At 44.6% G+C, this 17,958-nt stretch overlaps 1 protein-coding gene across 7 annotated transcripts in view; it reads right to left on the minus strand.

The window, feature by feature from the left end:
- Positions 1-724: 724 nt before the first annotated feature.
- Positions 725-17,958, minus strand: part of qkia (QKI, KH domain containing, RNA binding a) — a 67,110-nt gene continuing 49,876 nt past the window's right edge. The window contains exons 5-8 of one of the 7 annotated variants that reach the window (XM_067242592.1): positions 13,755-13,842; positions 11,746-12,045; positions 8,937-9,011; positions 725-7,393 (exon numbers count right to left, since the gene is read on the minus strand). In XM_067242592.1, the coding sequence (XP_067098693.1) occupies positions 7,377-7,393; positions 8,937-9,011; positions 11,746-12,045; positions 13,755-13,842 (480 nt within the window). In that variant the 3' untranslated portion in view covers positions 725-7,376. Of the gene's footprint in view, positions 7,394-7,838; positions 9,012-11,625; positions 12,046-13,754; positions 13,843-17,958 lie in introns of those variants that run through there. The other 6 variants (XM_067242587.1, XM_067242591.1, XM_067242586.1 and 3 more) reach the window with 6 other exon arrangements.

Genomic DNA, 17,958 nt, shown 5'->3' on the forward strand with positions numbered 1-17,958 from the left:
ACAATCTGAGGTCCGTGCTCCGCAGCAGCGGAAGACCTGATACTGCAGCCTTCAGAGAGGAACGCTCTGTAATCGTCATTACAATCCTGGTAGATAACATGCCGGTGTCCCTGATAACTTACTAACAGGTATTCAACACCATGCCCGCAGGGATCGACGCTAATGCTAGTAGCTAATGTTAATAAGTCAGGTGGTTGCGCAGCTCCTGTGTTTAATAAGGCAGCGCTCGACAATGATGTGCTAATGACCCGTCAAGAGGCAGATAGGAATTAGCCTGGTAAACTCCAGAGGTTTGTCATGGCATGGGCTCCTTGGCACGTTTCAATGGAAACGTGCCAAGGAGTGCAATATTGGAATTGCAATATTAGTTACATACTACTTAGTTGCTTCAGTGGCAACTCCCACTGATCCAGACTTCGTTTTGTTTGAGTTCATGCTCGAATAAGTGCCCCATTTTACCTTCACGCCACACTGAGAATGGGGTCAAACAATCACTCCCATTAAGTCAGGACTTGACCCCAAAATCCTACTTCTGGAGCTCATTGCAACAAATGAGAGATAGTCTGGGTTCTAACATTCCAGAAGAGCTTACAGTTATTAGTGAATTTTATGAAGTGAACTTACCTTAAGATAGTTCTTGCCTGGTAAAGCAGGCTTCCAGGAAATTATTTAATGGTGAAACAGGAAGTAGAATCTGATACACCAGTCCATGTAGAGCAGTCAGTGACACTTGTAAATATGGTTCTTTATTGCACACATGTATTTTTATTTTTAATTATTTTGGTGTGAGCATCATAACCGGCAGTACATGTTTTATATTCTACGACTTCTATTATATTCCACTATAAAACAAGTTAACAAAAACAAAACAACAAAATAAAAACTACTTCACATAAAAACGTACAACTCCACAACAAATTCTCACAGATTTTTAGTGCACCCCTATATGTATGAGGATATTATATGGCACATAAACTCAGGAGCAAAAAAATCTCTTCTTTTTTTTTTCAGCTTTTACCTCACATCGGTGACAAACAACAGAAAAAAAATTACAAACAAGAAAGTATTTTCCAGTGGGGCTAAATTCCTCATTCCAGGTTTTGGTAGTATTTGCCCTTTAACCACCTGAGTGCTACATCACTATGAGACCATGCTGATGGGTTGACCTGCCGTCGTATAGATTTGCATTGTTTGAGGAATGTTTTTTATTTTGTATTTTTATAAAAGATACGACTCATACAAAACAGAAGGAAGGTAGTCGCACAAAAGTACAATGAATGCCCTGCATTTGTCCAGGTAAAAGGCACTTTGATCTTGAACCACGCACAGCTGTTTCCATACACAGCCATTATTAATGCATAATGTGGTCCAGTCATTTATTGCCACATGGGGAAATACTATAGTTCTTAATATGCTAAAATCTATTTCAGAAAATCGACCAAAAACATAGCAGTTGTGGTTTAACGGCAGACAATAAGGACGACCAAAATCCCAATCTTGGTCAAAATATTCCAGCTAAACAAAAAGGAAAATGAGGCACCACTAATAATCTACAGTGTAAAGAAAAAGCTGAGTGCTCACCGAAAAGAAGAAAAAAAGCCAAGAGAGGGATTTAAATTGTGACTTCAATGACAATGAAAGTAGAAAAATATAAATTTCCAATCTCTGGCAAAGGCACTTGTCACACATTCAAGAACAGATGCAATCTGGGCAGGCAGTGTTTGTTAAACGTTGTGCACCAGAATATGACTTTCCACTTCATATTCTTTTCAAAAGTTTAGTTCAGAGAACAAGCCTTCCTAAAAAACCCTTAACTACCCTTCAGATGGGTTAGTCTCCTTCTCAAGGACGGAATTCAGATACGGTTGTTCTTTTGATACAGAGAATTAACAATTTCCAAATAACTGCACAAACGAATGGGGAAAGATGCCTATTGAGAACACCAAACGAAATTGACAGAAACCTTGCTCCCATTAGTTAATGCCAATATATAGATTGACAAGCGTCCCTTTATTCAACAGGGTGGTCTCTTCTTTGCTGGTGTCTAGAGCCAGGTGTTAGCAGAGATAACACCCATGCTCGGATCAGGAAGAAGAATGTTAATGTCAGTCAGCGGAGAGAGAAAGTCAAATGTTAGCGGCTTTGATCGCTTTGTTTACTTGAAGAAACTAAGGAATTAGACGGTTAAAGCCTGGGTTGTTTCTGTTGTGCAGAGACACTCAGTGGGTTAAAGTAATCATCATAAAAATAAAATTAGGTTAATCTTTGCGTGTTTGTCAGTTTCAACACCTCGATTAGTGGAGGAAGAAAAAAGGGAAGCCACGAATACAAGAAGAGCAGAACTGAAGGAGACCCGGAGCCTAAACCCACACATTAGTAAACACTGGATGTGCTCGAGGCAGTTTCTTAGACTTTTACAACTTCATCTCAATTCTATAAATTATATTTTGATCCCAAAGTTTGACAATACTACACTACGGGTTTAGAGTCTGACAATGTGGAAGCAGTTTATATGTACTATAAAGCAGAATTACACAATATCCTTTGACATTAGAGGTCCTCCCAAATGACCTACTATCAGCCAGTCAATAGGCACAGACGAAGGACTCATTAATTAGCTCAGCCATTTGCTTACAGGCTGATGCTAAGTGAAACAGCACAGCCCTAGCGTTACAATAAATGGAGGCACTTCAATATCCTAGTGTTTAGGACCTGCGTGTAGCACAAGAACACAACTAAATTCATGCATCCTGTTCTATAGCCAATTTACTTATTACTGAAGTGTGAATTGATCAATATCTATATAAGTAGTGTTTTTAGATTATGGATAAGGAACAGTTATAATTGCGAAAGCCCTTTGGCTATGAGTGTATCAGTGTTTCAAGCAGCTACACATGCACCAATGTTTTGCCTCTGCTACCGTCAGCATTCCATCTTTATGGCGACAGTCCTCCCCCCCCCCCCCCCCCCCAACAGATGAAGCGAGGTAAATCCCTTCCAATGGCGTTCTCTTATCAATGTATCTAGTCTGGTCTGTAGCTTGGGACTGTAGCTTCATCGTTCTTGGGAAATAATCACGTTATTTTCCTCTTGCATCCCTACAGATCCGATCCTAGAGAGAGTAGCTTTCCCCTTCTGAGATGGTGTTCTGACAGGACAACACAACAAGAGAGTTGTCATGGAGACAAAGAGACACGGGACACAGCAGCGTGGTGGGGGTGGAGGGGGGGGGGGGGGGATTTGAAGGGTGTCAGCAGATCTTTCCAGCAACACAGGTGAGAGTGCGTGAGCGGGTGTGAGGGACAGTTCGGCTCGTGCACAGGTTCCAGTTAGGCAGTGTGTGTGTGTGTGTGCAAATCTGTGTATGTGGTGCATGCATGATGAAGGACTGTTGTTTGTGTGTACTGGAGTGTACTTGAGGTGTGTGTGTGTGTGTCAGTGTACTGTAAGTGTGTGGTGGCCAGACACCAGTTTTAATTGTGTTAGTCCGTGAACCAGACCAAGGTAGTACATTCATTAAACTGGTTAAAAACACAAGACAAAAAATATCAGCAAGTTAGTAAAATTCTTACTAAGAATGTTTATTAAAATAAATGCCAAGGGGTTAATAAGAAAAATAACAGCATACACCATGAAAACTAAATGCAAGCATGTAAAAATACTTATGACAAGAAAACTAATAAAGTTGCTAATGAGTTAAACAAGCTAGGAATTGGCAAGAAAAACAAAATACAACTCTAGGAAAGGCAACACTCCCCAGGAGAGAGACAGATTTCAAGATGTATGAGTGGATGTGGGGAGCAGAGGGAGAGAGGAGGGGCGTAAAAAAAAAAATTGCAGTGGGCTTTATCAAATAAAGAGTCAGAAAAATGCTTTTATAATATACATATAAAATGAGATTAGAAAAATACATTATAAACCTGTAACAATGGCTGTAAATTACATTATCATACATGTAGTAGGCAGGTCAGAGAGAGTGCGGTAGAGTTCACCATTTACCTGATGACTTAACCAGCCTTGTACAATGACACAGCGTTTAGGAACATTGCAGAGGGACTATCTTAATACTGTCAAATGCTGAATTGTCATCTCTTGCTCCACTTTAATATTGCATTTCATTTTTTTAAAATATAGTTCATAACACTGAAAAGAAGAAAAGAAAAAGATTGAATTGACCTTTTCGCTGTAACAGTATGTATGAGGAAAAATACAGAGCATCATAGACTGCCAGGGAAGGTATATTTCTCCAAAATACCTCATTTGAATGCAATAGTCTAGTTAGAAGAAACCTCGGGTTGTTTCAATAACTGAAAATCAGTTGCCGGTGATTCACTTAGACACAAAGGCAAGGCTTTTCCCAGTCATAGCTGAACTGACCACAGTCTAAATTGGCACCGGTCTGCTTTTCTTCATCATAAATGTTTTCACTATTATCACAAGCCAATTACACTACCCCCCCCCCCCCCCCACCCATTCCTGTAACATCACATCCAGATTTGGAAACATTGATTCTGGGACAGTACGTCTTATGATTAGATTAGCTTTACTCACTCAAGTTTAGTGGAAAAGCATAGGTGTGGCTTGTGAGTGATTCACCCAGAGTCATGTGGGCTCAGTCTCAGGGAGAGAAGCTCACCAGGAAACTGGTGGTTTCCAGCTCTAGAAACAACAGAGTTTTCAACAACAGAATTTTCTCGCAAACGGCCCACCATCCAGTTAATCGTATTTACTCTAAATTCATTTTTTTTCCTCAGCTTAATTATTAAAACACATCCTGGCAGAGCCCTGCTTGGTTATTGGCAGTTCACTTTGTTCTTGGAAGAGTAGTCACAGTAACCAGAAATCAAGACAATAACAGTGATACAATTACCAGAGTCACAACAAAGGAAATCAATTTTAAAGAAAAACCATCTTGTTCAAAATGACAGAGTTAGGGGCCATTAAGAAAACAAAAAAAATCAACTGAATCTCAGGAAGACAAAACCATGGCACATATTTAGCTGGTCAAACGACTGCTATTCTTTTTGCATAGAATAACTTTGGCAGCTCAGCAATATGATGGAGCTACCGGGCTCAACACTAAGAGCTCAAGACCACCTGCCTCTGATCCCACTGCACTTTCCTTGATGGTTCTGGATATTATTGAAACAGAATGTTGACACTTGGAAAACAGAAACGACCGTCAATAAGGCACTTTTGAAACCATCGTTTAATGCTCTCTTGAAGTCTCTCCCTCCAACACACAGCAGTTCTCACATCTTTCCTAGGGTATGACTGGTTTGGTCTTTATTTTCCTCGCCAATAATATCCAAAGTAACACAGCATCTTTTTCAACATCTTTTTCTTCCTTTTTATGTATTCTGTTTTTAAACTTTTTTATGGTTTTTTAATTTTTTGTAACTGCAAGTTAAGTATAAAAAGCTAAAATTGCCAAAAATATATTTTTTATTCTTCTCCAGCACCCTGTAAAAGTATCTAATTTTGTTCTCCTCTGTATGTTTATATGCAATGACCGGTATCTACATTGGTATATATTTATATATATATATATAACAGGTATGTATAAAGCAATTTGAACAGGCAGGCATGGCTTTCACATCCTATTTTATCTTGAGAAAGAGTTAAAGAAACAGTTAGGGGCTCAGGAGCTGGACTACCATTATGGGATGTGCAAGAGACACATTGTGGATGCACAACACTTAGAATGATGTGTAAAGGGTTCAAATAAAATCTAAAAATTATTCCAAAATTAATTTGATTCTCAGGAGGGCCAGCATAAGACGCCTGATGATTTGCCTGATGATTTTAAATGGGGTTAAAAAACCAACATGTGAGCACACACAAGTCAGAGACAACTGGAAAAATATAGAACAAAAAATGGCTTGTTCTTTTGGCAGGGGGGGAGGATGCATTAACTTAAATCAAAATTGAAGGCAAAATCAAAATAGAGGAAAAATTATATGTATGTACAATGCTTCACTATGAGGAGCTGTCTTATCTGAGGAGCATTAGTGTTAATCGTCTGGTTCTCTCTTCATGGGACCGCAAAGATGAAGAATCTCTGGCTTACTGATTGGCTATCATTTTAAATTTATGCAGGCACCACAACACACCCTTTTAACTCTAAGATTATTAAGAGAGCCCTCGGCAGTTAGATACATAATTATATAGATATAGTTAAACTGGAAACCCTTTGGCTAAATACGCACACGTTAATACTTTTTTTTTTTGTTAAGTTTGTTTTTGTTTTTTGTTTTTTAATCACAGCTCGCTTAATTCATTGAGATTTCTAAATCTGTCAGGCACTGTATAGTGAACGTGTGGAGGGCGATAGTCATGGTCAGTAGCTAGCGGACTTTACTCATCCACTGTTCCACTGCCCCCAACAACCTCGTCACGTCCTAAACTCAATAGTATTAAAAACACAGACTCTTCATCCTATTCTTCCCCTTCCCATCCTACCCCCAGAGTATGTCCTGACTGCAGCTTGCTGCCCGCTACAGGGATCAGGTGCCAGTTGCGTTCCGTTCTCACTACCTGCTTTGTTTGGCAATTTTCTCAGTACAGAGAGAAGGGAGATGTGTACGACTAAGAACATAATCAAGTGGGGAGAAAATAAAACACAGGAGAAACGGAACACAAACAGAAATCATAAAAAGCTCCGTTTGCAATCAATTTAGCCATGCTTTTAAAAACAGCCGCTTCAGGGCACACCCAGAATGTGTCAGCACATAATTACGTATCAAGAGATTGGATAACAACAGGACTCACGTGAAAATGACAGAAGTTAACAAGTTTGTGTGAGTGTCGTTTCTCGTTCCCTCTCTTTTTCTTTCTTTCTTTCTTTTTCTTTGCCCAAGTGGGTTTGGAACAGGAGGGGGGAGGGGGGGTCTTGGGAGGGGTAGGGTGATGTCATCATTGTGTGACAGCATATAGCGTGAGATCAACTCAAATTGAAAGTTGTTTATTTCAAACTAGTGAGGTCACCGAATCAGAGCAGGTGGGGGGGGTTGGGGGAGGAGTTTTATTGCTATATAATTCAGTGCAGATTCAGTAACAACACATCCACCCACTTTGTGATTCATGAAGAAAAAGAAAGAGAGAGAATGGGAATTATAACTCAATGAACAAGAAGGAAATGAAACATAAAATAAAATAAAAGTCACACAACTTGTTGATGGGTTTTGTTGTGTTTGCTATGAGATTGTGGTGTTTGTGTTTTCATCCAGACATGTTAGAGTAACTGTATGGGCAGGCGCCTCTCTGTCATTGCGTCCGAGAGGCTAGCAAAAGGCAATTACCAGTTAACTGATCAGCAGGCAGGCTTGGGGCGGCTCGTCATTGGGTGAAGAGTTCAGAGGTCAGAAGGTCATGTGTTAGTTGCCGGTGGCGGCTAGGTGGTTAGAAACAAAAAACAAAACAAACAGAAAAAAAAGATAGAAAGGATATTAGTGTCAGCAAGAAGAGACTGGAATGACATCATTTTAACAATAAAATGAATGCAATCTCTTTTTCCCCCCTAATTCCTTGGCCAAGAGTCAAACCCAGCTGATCTCGTTATAATCATGACGTTTTTACATCATGATCCCAACTACTAAGCCCCCAACCTGAATCAAAACCATGTTTCATTAAAGCGCTACATTACCCCCAGTACCAACAAACAGAAGCAGAGGTCAAACAGACAAACAAAGTACACAAAAACTAGTATGTTTAGTTCCTTTCAAGTAGGAATGCAAGTTACGATCAGTGTAATTAGTGGTAAGGAGACTTACGGAGACTAGTGTTATTTGGTGAATAAAAGTAAACTAGTACTACGCAATGAATAGATAGATCGTTGATTTCCGATTATTTCTCTCTTTTATTTATAAGTATTTTTATATTTACAGGAGCCATAAATACATTTGATATAAAACGGTCAAATATAAAATTAGTACCTCGTGTACAACCGAAATATAATACCAAAAGTTATTTCCATGTATTTATCTTTATTTCATTATTTGCGAGACACCCGAGAGAACTCTAGCCTTCTCAGATGTATGAGCCTGCCTGTGAATTTCTACATGGAGATATATGAAGAGACAAAGCAAACATTAAGGCAGAATAAAATCAAGGAGTAAAACGATGCCTGCTAGCAACTTGGCACTGTAGCTACACTGATCCATCCTGACTACCATGCAGACGATCAAGTGGGCCTCCTATCCTCATGTCCTCTCCTCCATCTGCACTCACACTGATCCATCAGAGGAACCACTCCAATCCTCCGGGTAAAGAATGCATCTTTATTTCTCCTTCCCCTGGACCTGATCAAAAATGACAGGACTGGTCAAAACGGAATAGAGGAACGGAGGCCTGAACCAGTCCAGACATTACAGACCAGATATGACCTCCAGGGGAAAGAAGGATACATTTCACATATTTGGAGTCAGTGTAGGTGGAGGCAGAGGATAGAAAGACACTGTGAGCAACGCAGAGATGCAGCTGTAGTTACCTTTAAGAGCTGCTGCCTTGCACTTCCTTTAAGAGGATGAGATACAGTAAATGATGCATGGGAACAAGTCTGACCTATTTTGAGGCTCTAATATCACTTAAGAGGAATGTAACTAAATAGCTTGAGCACTGCGTGCTGTGGACTACCTGTCCTGTCAGAAGGTGGGGGTTCATAGTCATGTAAACCAAAGCAACGTAGATTGCTTTTTGCCTGAGCTTTCAAAATATGTTAAATAGATCAATGGAGCGCTATGAATGTAAACATAATGTGCATACCACAGGCAACCATTTAGCTGGTGTGTGGATGTGTAGGGAAGGAAGGTGGTGGTGGCAGCGAAAATAAAAAAAATAAAACGACACAAATAAACTGTAAATCCCAACTAAAGGCAATAAAGTCAATGCAATTTAAAAAACAGTCAATAGTAGAGTATCTTAGAGACTAAACTGACCTCTGTCTGCGGTCACAATCCTTTGGTAAGGATGGACCCGAGTGTCATGCCGTCTCACTTTAGTAGCCATTGCACCTAGATTGCAACAGGTCCACAAGGTTAGAAACCATTCACTTTAAGAGGGAGAAAGACAGTTCTCACAGTAACAACAATATTCACATTTAACTCATTTATACTGCTTATGCAATGCACACAGATTAGTATTATACATATTATACAGGAATTACATGATACATACATTTATGTATAGAAAATGCATAGAAAAAATAATACATCTTTCGTATTTAACTTGATATTTATAACTGTATAACTTAGGGTAAGAAAATTCCACAGTACTGAAGTGTTAAGCGGGTTCTTTGAATGGGGGTGGGCAGGGGAACAGGGAACCACTAGGCTGTCTGAGTCTTCCTGTGGGATGCAGAGGGGGGATTGAGAGAAATTTGTCTCTCAATTTTAGAGGTTGAAAATCCAATAGAGCTCTGGTGGTAATTGAATAGTGCTAGACACCACCTGGCTCTCAAACACCCTTCTCTCTCTCTTTCAATTTCTCATTCGCTTTTCACTTTATTTCTGAATCTTTTCGCTCTTTCTTTCTCTCTCTATATTTTCTCTGTCAATCTGCTCACTGAAAGCAGAACCAGGCCTGTCATTTTGCCTCCCTCATATTTGTCACAAAAATATTTTGTTTCGCATTTGTGATCTCTCTTGGTAGTCAGTTCATTCAGTGTCATCAGGTGTGTATGGTATGTGTATGGTGGTGGATTTAATTCCCATAAAGGGGAACCCTAACCCACAAAAAAAAAAAAAAAACCTTGAATGAAAATCCTTCAAAGATAAACCCTAGCATGTCTTCCAGACTGAAAAGACAAATATCAATACCCAGAGAAGGCTTGTTCTAAAAGTGTGATCCAAGGTATAAATCCATGAAGGATAAACAAAAACAAAAAAATACTAATAAACATGATCAAAAACGCTAGCCAGAGCACAACACAGCCAGATATCATTCCAAAAACTCTGGAGTTATATCTCTTCAGCTTTTATGCAGCAGAGTCAATATTTTAGATTTGTTTTCTTGCCAGGAAGGATGGTTTAGCTGGTAGGAGGCCAAGGAGATGGCAGAAGGATGCGTGCGTCGCCATATTTCTCTTCTGTTCATTACAGAGAGTGCGGTTAAAGAGATTTGTGTCTGAAGCCTTCATTGGCTTAAATGGTAACCCGCCCCTGTGGAATGGTTTGCCGCGACAACGGGATGGGCACAGAGTCAAATGCACACCATGCACAGTTTTGACTTGTTTAAACGATTCTTTTTTTTAAAGAGCCTTGATGGAATGTTGGCCCAGGTTGGGACTTGGAAGGGTTCTATTCTGGAATGTTCGTTGGAAGAAAAGAGGTGGCTTCACCACATTCCTAAACTGTCTGAGAGCAGCAGCTCTCCTTTCCTGGCCGGACAGGAGACACAGACCTGCCATGGTTGGCTGACGACTCCTCACGCCCACATTCCACTCTCCAACACCAGATGTCCTCGAGTCTCCTCCATCACTGCCTGCCTGCACCTGGCTAGCACTAGCAGCTCAGCCGCGTGTGAATGTGTGTGTGTGTTCCTTTGGGCCTGCTAGCTGAAGGGGACGATCAATACAGTGAGTAAATAAAACGCTTTAAGCTCCTGTAACCCTCAGAGTTAAAGGGGGGAAATCCAGTGGTGTCTGTTCTCCGCAAACGCTCCCAGAGGCAGCCCTAATGCACAGGTTAGCTGGGCCGCTGCTAGCCTTGCTGGCGCAGTCTGATGATGTCAGAGCAGCCACACACACACACACACCTCTGCCACACTGCCAAGACACGAATACTAACTGTTACAGGGAGAACATACCACAGCCTACCATTATTATCTGCCTAAATCAGAAGGTGACAGCTCTGATAAAACAGATCTTTGGCAGAGTGGGGCTTTGTGCCTCAGCGCTGGTGTGTTTGCATACCCATGTGTGCGCACACACACACACACTCACAAACAAACAAAGCTTAACGTATTCCCCTGACATCTTAGCTAAGGGAGCGGCAGAAATCTGTACAGAGGTGAAGTTCAAGAGGGTAAAAATAAGACAATGGCAGAGGGTTGAGGAGAGACAAAAAAAAAAGGAAAAGAAAGACTGGAGGAATTTAATGAACATCCCCAGCGGGACGCAGAGGGACGCTCGGCAGGCTTCAAGGCCAGGAGCGGAGCAGAGCGGGAGGAGAGAGAAATCATTTCAAAAGCCTCTGAAATCCAAGGGGATCTACCACCAGACTGAATGTGCCTCCGGCAAGCGTATGAAAACAGTGCACAAAGTTTGTGTGTGTGTGTGTGTATAGAAACATGTTTGTATGTGTGTGCCATCTTCAAACAAAAGAAAATTCCTCCTACATAGGGGCCTGGCAATAAATGAGCACAATACTGCGCTGTGGAATGCAGCCGTGACTGAAAGCTGAGGCCTGGGTCCTGCTAGGTGATGAGAGCAACTACATCAGCTGATCCCTACCTGTCTCCCTCAGAAAGTGACTCCCTAGCCAGACAGGTGCCCTAGCAGGGGATCTCCCTGTCCCCCCGTGCCCAGTATTAGTTCATCCATCCATCCCGGCCGGCCTCCCCCGCCGGCCATCCTCCCTCAACCAACATCACCACTCTGTTGTCCTCAGCTGGAGACGACATATTTACCTTTCAACAAGTCCTGACTGTGGCTCATCGAAGCCGCGTCCAGTAACCCACCGTGGTAAAAAAAGCTGCCCTCCTGTCCGGGGCTAAAGCTGGCGGCGCCCATGCCCCAGGGTCGCTTACCTAGAACCCCACTGTGCTCGAGGGGGTACTCCAGCAGGGAGGTGGGCGCCAGGGTGTACGGGTAGTCATAGGGGGTGGTGTAGATGATGCCGCCATCTGGCGTGGGGGGCACCAGGGTGGGGGTGCCGTTGGGGAGCATGGCGGCCATTTGGCCTGGTCTGATGATGTTCATGATGGGGGTCCCTCCTGGTGTTGGGGGGCGCATGCTCCCAGGGGGCAGCACCTGGCCCGGGGGGGCCGCTATGAGGCGGGGGCCCTGAGCGGCGGCGGCCGCCGCTGCAAGAGAGAACGCAAGGGTGGCTGCCATAAGCAACAGAGTGAAGGACAGGAGAGAGAGAGAGACAAAGACACAAATAGACACAGAGAGAGAGAGAGAGACAAATGGACACAGAGAGAGAGAGACAAAGACACAAATAGACAGACAGAGAGATACAGACAGAGACAAAGACACCAAGACACACAGAGAAAGAGGCACAGACAGAGAGAGGGGTAAGGAGAGCAGTAAGAGAGAAAGGACAGATAAAAGGTATATAAAGAGAGAGACAGTGGCAGAGATAGAGGACCAGGGTGGCAGATGTGGTGGTGTGGGTGATCAAATCACAGGTGGAGAAATAAAGCCAGAGTGAAAATACAAAAGCAGGAAAGGAGGGGGGAAGTTCGGGGGGAGGAGGGAAGGAGGGAGAGGAGGGTGGGAAGGAGGGAAGGAGGAAAAGGGCGAAAAAAGGATCAAATTAGTCCATGCAATGATCACGGTGGTGAACCACAAAAAGCCACAATCTAGCAAAAAATTAAATATCAGGAAAATCAAAAGAAAAACCCATACCAAAATAAAACTGCTGCCTTCACCCAAATGCACAGACCATAATAAGCATACCAATCACCACAACATCTAGGCAAAACATTCTGCAGGCAGCACATGTGATCCAAACAGATCCAAGCCCCCCGAGCGGGGCTGGATGTGATGGTGGAGCGGGGGAGAGCCGGCAGGGAGGACCCGTTTGAGAGCGACCACGTTAGAACCCCCCCCTCCCCCTGCTCTCCTCTGCACCACCGTCACACCACGGAGGTCGGGGTGACACACAAAAACACAATCAATACAGAAATGAGAAGAAAAATAAATAAAATGGTTTTCAAAAATGGGTTTGTGTTTGTTGTGTGGTAAACTGCACACAACAGTGCTCACCAGCCAGGGTCAGGGCAAATGAATCAATGGTTTACATTAAGCTCCCGTGTCATATTGGCTGTCTGGCTAATTCACATTATGGGTTACTAATGCCTCAGCAGGGCCAGGGCTGCTAGACTGAGGTCTGGTCATTAGAAAACCAAATCAGCTGTTGCTGTTCAGGTTACCCAGGTTACGACTGGGGAAACGCGTCCAGAACTAAATCAGGCAGAAAAAGGCAACAGTGCTTTCATGACCAAAACACATTCTGGTGACGATAACATTTAGAACATTCCAAACATGTGAACAAGTGTCATGGGCTGATGCAATCCCAGACCACACGCACATGACTGGACGATGGGCGGGCCCCTCGGACAGGAAGGACGAGATGATTGGACAACACAGTGTATGTGAGTGATGCGTGAACTAAGCTTGGACATGCAGTGATGAGCAAGTGGGATCCTGCAGGGAAGGAGTCAGAAGCCACCGGGAGTTTGCAGCAGTGTGTGATCAGTATGGGTGACGGGGGAGCGGAGGGGGGGGAAGGGGAGGGGTTCTGTTCTAATGGATACAGCTGGTTGTGGAGGTAGACAGAGTTTATGTTGAATGATGGAGAGAAAGATGAAGTAGTATAGTTGTCTATGGGAGAGTGTGTATCTGTTGCACGTGTGTTAATAAATATGTCAACATTAGTACACTATTATGAAGATCTTGTGCGTGTTCATTCAAGACATTTTAACTGTTGTAATCATTATGAAGTGAAGGAGATGACTGTTAAATAATTAGCTCTGGGATTGTCATTAAAGTGAACCTGTGTGTATGTGTGCGTGTGCGTGCGCAGGCTTACGTGTCTTGATGTTGGTGTCTCTGTAAGTCCCGTTCAGGATGGCCAGTTCCATCAGCTGCATCTTCTTCAGGTTGTCTTCACCCTCCGCCTGTAAACACACAAAAACAAGAAACATCAGCTAACAGTTCACACAAGTAAAGACGTCTTTCACCATCAATCAATACAATTTCTGTTTTTCCCCCCGCTGAAGGATGAGCCATGAGGGTCTTATGGTCTGGCCCTGTCGGCTGCTTTCATTCTGGATAAGGATGTGTGTGTGTGTGTGTGGCGTAGAGCGAGACAACTAGATTAGCCGTTGTCACCCTGTGGCCTGCCTCGCTGCTGCTGAAACGCTGACGGGGACTTGAGCTCCAGTCTGCATCACGGAAGCCCACGTCAGCCCTTTAAGATCATAATTAGTCATGTTTTCCCCTGTTCCCTTGTGCACGATCAAATGCGCAATAATAGCCCCGGTTAATGTCGGTCCTGTCAATTAATGTTTGGATAAATAAATACGTAAGCAGCGACACTCTCATTAGCGTCAAATTAGGGAGGTGAAATTATTCACAGAACGCAATTAAGTTAGCACCACTCTTCCTCTCTCCAAACCTGACAACTACACGCAAAAGCACAGTTCCAGACAGAACGAATCCACAAAGAGAATGAGAAGTAGATGATGGGAACACGCATGCACACACACACGCATTTTGTGATTCGTGTTGCAGCGACAACTGCCATTGTGACGACCAGCTTGTTGAGTTGTTCTGACAGATGGATTATTGTGTTGTGTGCAGAGGCGAGGCGAGGCCGAGGAAGAGATGTTTCAAATCCCAGACTGCTCCAAGAGGTAGAGCTCACACACCTGCTAGATCCTGTCTATCTTCCCCATCGCTAACATATTGAGTCAGCTATGGTAGAGCGAGCACCTTCAGATGACTGTTATTCTCCCAGAATGCCCCCCCTCTCCCTCCCTCGTCCACCTTCACTCTCGTCCTCTCGTTTACACAATCTCTAATTAAATCAATCCCTGACCCTCACCACCGTCCAACCCCGCCCCTCTCCAGGAGAGAATCTACCAGAGAATCTGTTCTAACTGCTTCTTGGAAGCAAGCAGCTGGCTTTTATACCCTCCACTCTCTCTCTCTCTCTCTCTCCCCCTCTGTTTTATCTACCGCCGCCCCAAAGTGTGTCAGTCTGTTTGGAACGGCGCCAGACTGTTGTTAGACAAAACAGAGAAGAACGGGGGAAGAGGAGGACAAGAGGAGAGGGAAAAGAATACAGAACAAAAAAAAAAACTGAACACTGGAGGCAGTCTAGGAGAGGTTCGGTTACAAAAAAACAAAACACATCTCCTTCCCTCTCCCTCTCTCTGGCCCTCATTCCATACCCCCCTCCATCCCTCCCACACTCTCTGTTTCAATGAACTCTGCGTTGCTTCAACACTGGTCTTTTGGTGAGGTTAGCTGTGAAAGAGGTGGAGTACAGAACCAGCCCCAGGCAATAGACAACCCCCGTCAGTTGCTAACTGGCATGGGTTGAAAACACATATCAAATACTTATTGGGCGGCATTTACAAAATGGCAGTCTACCTGACCCCGGTTTTGACACACTCTACCCCTCCCCCCCCCCTCCCCACACCCACAGCAGTGTCTGTCGAGGTAAACACACACAGTGCTGTGCAGCCATGCTGGCGGAGTGGATGGCCCGAGGCGGGACCGTGAGACTGGCTGCTTTCACCTCCTCAACAACATCTTCACCGTGACATGGAGAACCTGCACACTCACAAGTCTACACTCAGGAGAAAGAGGATGAGAGACAGCCAAAGGGAATGAGAAAAAAGAAAAGGAGAGACAAGAGTGAGAGAAATTCAGGACGAGAAAGAGAGGAAGGGAAAGAAAGAGGTGACAGAAGAGTAAAAGAGAGAATGAGAAAGGGAGGGAGGGAGAAAGAGAGAAACAAACGAGAGTGAGAATGAGGGATAAGAGTGTCTGAGTTTGTCTGGGTGATGAGGATTCTCTTCTCCACCCCCCTGCCCCTTACTGTACAACTGCCTCTGGTGTCCTTGTGTGGGTGTGTGTGTGTGTGTTTGTGTGTGTAAAGAAAGAGTACAGCCACCTAGCTGGCAATGGCTCAGCAGCAGTAATGCATGCTGTGCTATAGTGAGGAACAGGGCGCCAGGGCCTGCGTGCGTGTGAATGATGGATGTGCAGGGTGTGGGGGTTAAAGAGGCTCCAGGGTTGGGTGTGCCACCATCTATCCACTCCTGCACAGGACAGCAAAATAGAGGGCAGCATCGGGGACACTGCCAGGGGAAAAGTGTGTTTGGGGGGTGTGTGTGTGTGGAACGTCAGGGCACATTGTTTTTTCACACATTAAACAGTTGTAACAATACAACTAGTCTTCAGAATAAGTCCTCATCGCATACACACACAGGCAGCTGTCGCTGCCACACTGATGTCTGGTGATGATGGGGTGTGTGTGTGTGTGTGTGTGTGTTGCAGAGGGGGGAAAGACCTCTGCTGGAATGAGAAATGAACACTGGAACCCCTGAGAGGGATGTGTACATGATTACAAGACTGGGATGGGAAGTTTCCCCTTTCCAGACACACTACATACACATTCCCCTGTACATCTGTGGAAGCCACTCAATAACGCTGCTCTATCCACAGGAATCCCATTCAATCAATGAGACCTATTTGTGAAATCAGCAGAGCGGGAAAAGCTATCAGGGAGGAGGGGTTAGGCGGTGTGTGTGTGTGAGAGAGAAATACAGCGAAAGCAGCATCATCCTCTTGTCAACCTGACAGATGAGGTCAACAGGCTCGTCACACACACACACGCGCACGCACACACACACACGGAGACAGAGAGATGCATACACAGTGACCCTCCCACGGTTTCCAGCGTTCCGTCCGCCTCACTGCTAACCCTCCAGCAGAAGGATCCCATCCTGACACACCCAGGGCGGGGTGGTCTGCTGCTGACGCGTGCAGAGGACACGCTCAGCAACACATGTGGGAGCGTGTTATTGGAGCCACACCCTCCCATCCCGCCACCACCCCCTCCCCCAGTCTCACCCCATCCCCCCCCCCCCCCTTTCCACCAGCACCTCCTCGCCCCTAGACAAACAGAGAAGGCGCCTGGGCTGCGGTGGGATCGTTTGCTCATGTCTGCCGCTGCCGGAGCGTTTTCTCATGTCTGGCAGAGGGCCCTGTGTTTGTGATGCACAGCAGAGAGGGGGGGGAGAGAGGGGGGGGAGACAGAGAGAGACAGAGAGAGAGACAGAGACACAGAGAGAGAGAGAGAGAGAGAGAGAGAGAGAGAGAGAGAGAGAGAGAGAGAGAGAGAGAGAGAGAGAGAGAGAGAGAGAGAGAGAGAGAGAGAAAAACGAGAAAAACAGTGAGGGAGATGGGAACGTCTGTTAAGTGGGGTCGAGGGGAAGAGAGAGCAAGACAGTGAGTAAAAGAAAGAAGGGGGAAAAAGGGAATAGGAAAAGAAAACTCCTTTGGGGTTTGACGCTCTGCTCTGCTCCCCGCTTCTCTTCATGGGCCCGTCTGCCAATCATAACAAAGAGGAGGAGGAGGGAAGGAACGACGGCTAAACGACTAGGGCAGGCTGGGTGAGGTTCAGAGAGGCTGGGTGAGGCAGAGAGGAGGCTGGGTCAGGGTCAGGTTCCACCCGGTTGCTCCCATTACCACCAGAGTAAACAGAACCCTGCTCCGTCTGCAGGGAGGAGGACCAACAAATGCGTGCGACTGAGGAATGAAAAAATGATGGCAAGGGAGGTTATGAGGGGCTGGAGGAGGGATGGATGACTCCACATTAAGTAATTCAGGGGTGGGACTTTGTGTGGCAGCTGGTTTTTCTCTTTTCCTCTCCTCCTCCCCCCCCCCTCTCCCCTCTTTTTGGGATCCTCCCAAAACCTAACATCTGGAGAAAAATGATTACTCTCTCCATGTTGCCAAGACAACTTATCAAGAACTCACCAGACTCCAGAGAGCAAGAGGCGGTGAGAGAGAGGGATGGATAGAGAAAGAGAGAGAAGCTGTGAAAGGGAAAGAGAGAGATGCAGTGAAAGAAAAAGAGAGCGAGATAGAGGAGGAAGAGAGTGGAATTGGGCCGTTTAAAACCGTTCCTGCTGAACCCTAGAAAGAAGCTCAAACCTGGGCAAACACTCAATGTTTCACCAGACAGAAAGACCAGGAATAAATCACCCCCCTACAAG

This window comes from Osmerus mordax, chromosome 9, assembly GCF_038355195.1.
Source record: "Osmerus mordax isolate fOsmMor3 chromosome 9, fOsmMor3.pri, whole genome shotgun sequence".
NCBI classification, from domain to species: domain Eukaryota; kingdom Metazoa; phylum Chordata; class Actinopteri; order Osmeriformes; family Osmeridae; genus Osmerus; species Osmerus mordax.